This window comes from Cebus imitator, unplaced genomic scaffold (assembly GCF_001604975.1).
Source record: "Cebus imitator isolate Cc_AM_T3 unplaced genomic scaffold, Cebus_imitator-1.0 Scaffold291, whole genome shotgun sequence".
Lineage (NCBI taxonomy): Eukaryota > Metazoa > Chordata > Mammalia > Primates > Cebidae > Cebus > Cebus imitator.
The window spans coordinates 2,837,621-2,839,969 of NW_016107606.1; the positions used below are offsets into that span (position 1 = coordinate 2,837,621).

The 2,349-nt window shown below is 35.5% G+C and overlaps 1 protein-coding gene across 1 annotated transcript in view; it reads right to left on the reverse strand.

Annotated features, from left to right (window-relative positions):
- RNF145 (ring finger protein 145) overlaps window positions 1-2,349 on the reverse strand; it is a 51,552-nt gene that overhangs the window by 31,325 nt on the left and 17,878 nt on the right. The window contains 1 exon segment of the mRNA XM_017502100.1: window positions 204-312. Coding sequence (XP_017357589.1) covers window positions 204-312 — 109 coding nt within the window.

A 2,349-nucleotide genomic window follows, 5' to 3' on the forward strand; every position in this document is an offset into this window, starting at 1 on the left:
AAAAAAAAAAAAAAAAAGCAGAAATAAAATGTGAGCACAAACCAGCTATTAATCTTGTGTAAGATCTAGAAAATGAGTATCAAATCAGTTTTGGACCTATCAAAGCCTTAGCTTTACTTAATAGTGTTCATGAAAAGTATTTTACTGGCAAAAGAAAACTTTAAATTCAGTCATACATTTCAAAAATGGGGTTATATTCTTACCTGGAAATCTGATGTCCTGCATAGAGGAGCAGAGCAGTCAAAAAATACAGATAAAGCTGAACCAGATGCTGCCTGGGCAATGTTAGCAGCACCACACTTAAGATATAACCTGTAGCAGAAATTAAAAGAGAGATAAATAACATACAATATTAATTTAGTTTCCCAATTAATTACAATAAAAGAAAGAGCTTGAAATAACTTTCCAAATAGGTTTCAGTATTTTATGAGGTTTTTGATTATACTTACCAAAGTAAGTTTAGCATAGTGACACCACTATGAGTTTTTTGTTGTTGAAAATGTATTGTATTTTTCACTTCTTTTTTAGATTTCTTTACCTAATAATCAAATATATCACACAAATGTACAACACAACTCCTTTCATCATCTACCTTTCCTTGATGTCAACTTGTTTTATGCCAATTCTCTTTCTTTCTAGTCCCAGAGGAAGAAATGAGTATCTTAATATCTCCCTCTAAGGCTGCCCCTTCCACGTGATTCAAGACCTTATTTCTCCAACCCCTGAAGATCCTCTATCTCCTATACCTTCAGTCGTTCCCTCTGGCATCACTCCTTATCTTTGTTTCGAAGAATGTGCAGGACTTTTATCCATCTTGAAAATAAACTTGTTTTCATAGTGATTTCTTTTTCCTATTAACTATTTTTCTCATTCCACTGCCAAATGTTTCAAAAGATCTATACCCAATGCTTCTATTTTCTAAGCATCTATTTCTCCCTTTACCAACTACAATCCATTTTCAAACCCCCTTAACTCTTTTGCTCTAAAGAAAGTTGGAAGTCAACAATTGCCTACCTGTCACATCTAAGACATCCTGCTTATTGCTGATCCCCAAAATCCAGGCAACTACCATCAAAATGCTGTTACTCTTTGGCTCTGTGACATGGATTTCCTCTTACCCTCTAACTTCTCCCCTTAATTTCTTTTCACCCTTTCCAATAAACTTTGAAAATTTGGTTCCTAAATGACTGTTTTTCTCTATATATACAGTACCTAGTGCAAACAACGTGTTTTGTGACTTCAAATATCAGCATCTCTTCCAGAAATGTTATCAACAAAGTTACTGAGAACTTACGATACATGCAAAAACATGTCCTCATTTCTTAGTCTAAGTAGACATCCCATCTCATGACACCTGAGATATATTCCACTTAAATGTTCTCATATTCAACAAGTACAAACTGTGTTCCCCTCATATTCAACAAGTACAAACTGTGTTCCCCACCTCCTCCCTCAACAAAGTAACTCAAAGTGACTCAAAACCTGAGTCATCTTTTTTCTCTTATCAAGTCCTGCTGAGCCTTCCTTGACAAATTCCTCATACGTTACCCCTCCATTCCAATCTCTATGTCCCTTATTAATCCGCTCTGCAATGCACAATATACTACCATCCTTCTTTTAGTCTCTTTCTATTCTCGTACACCCTGTACCTCAAGCTTGTCCAACCGTGGCCCACAGGCTGCACGTGGCCCAGGACGGCTTTGAATGTAGTCCAACACAAATTCATAAACTTTCTTAAACATTTTGAGATTTCTTTTTTGCAATTTGTTTAAAACTCATAAGCTATCATTAGTGTTAGTATATTTTATGTGTGGCCCAAGACAATTATTTTTCTAATGTGGCCCAGGGAAGTCAAAAGATAGGATACCCCGATATACTTCATTACCAGGCTAATATTCCTAACACCATCACTTTTACTTGACAATACTCCTGCTCCAAAAGTTATGAACCTGACATTCTAGGTCTTACACAATCTGGATCCAGCCTACCCTTCTATAACCATCTTCCACTTAATTTATGAATCTTTATTAAGGCACAGATACTCCTACTTATCCCCTAATGCCTCTCCCATGCTCAATCAATCATGCTAAAAGCTAAGGAAACATAAGCCTGCTTGGGACTAAAAAGATAGAACTGAGGATTTCCTACACACCCTAACTACAAGGACCATCCTTCAGAAGCCAGAGATAAGTATTTTTATTTGCTCTTTATTTCTTAAAATAATTTCTCCAACTTTGTTAATTCCTACCTCAAACTGACTTTAGGGGTATTTTAAAAGATACATATTACAGTTACTAAGCATTTCCACTGATTGTAGCTGAAGGATTTTCTTTTCTTTTTTTTTTTTTT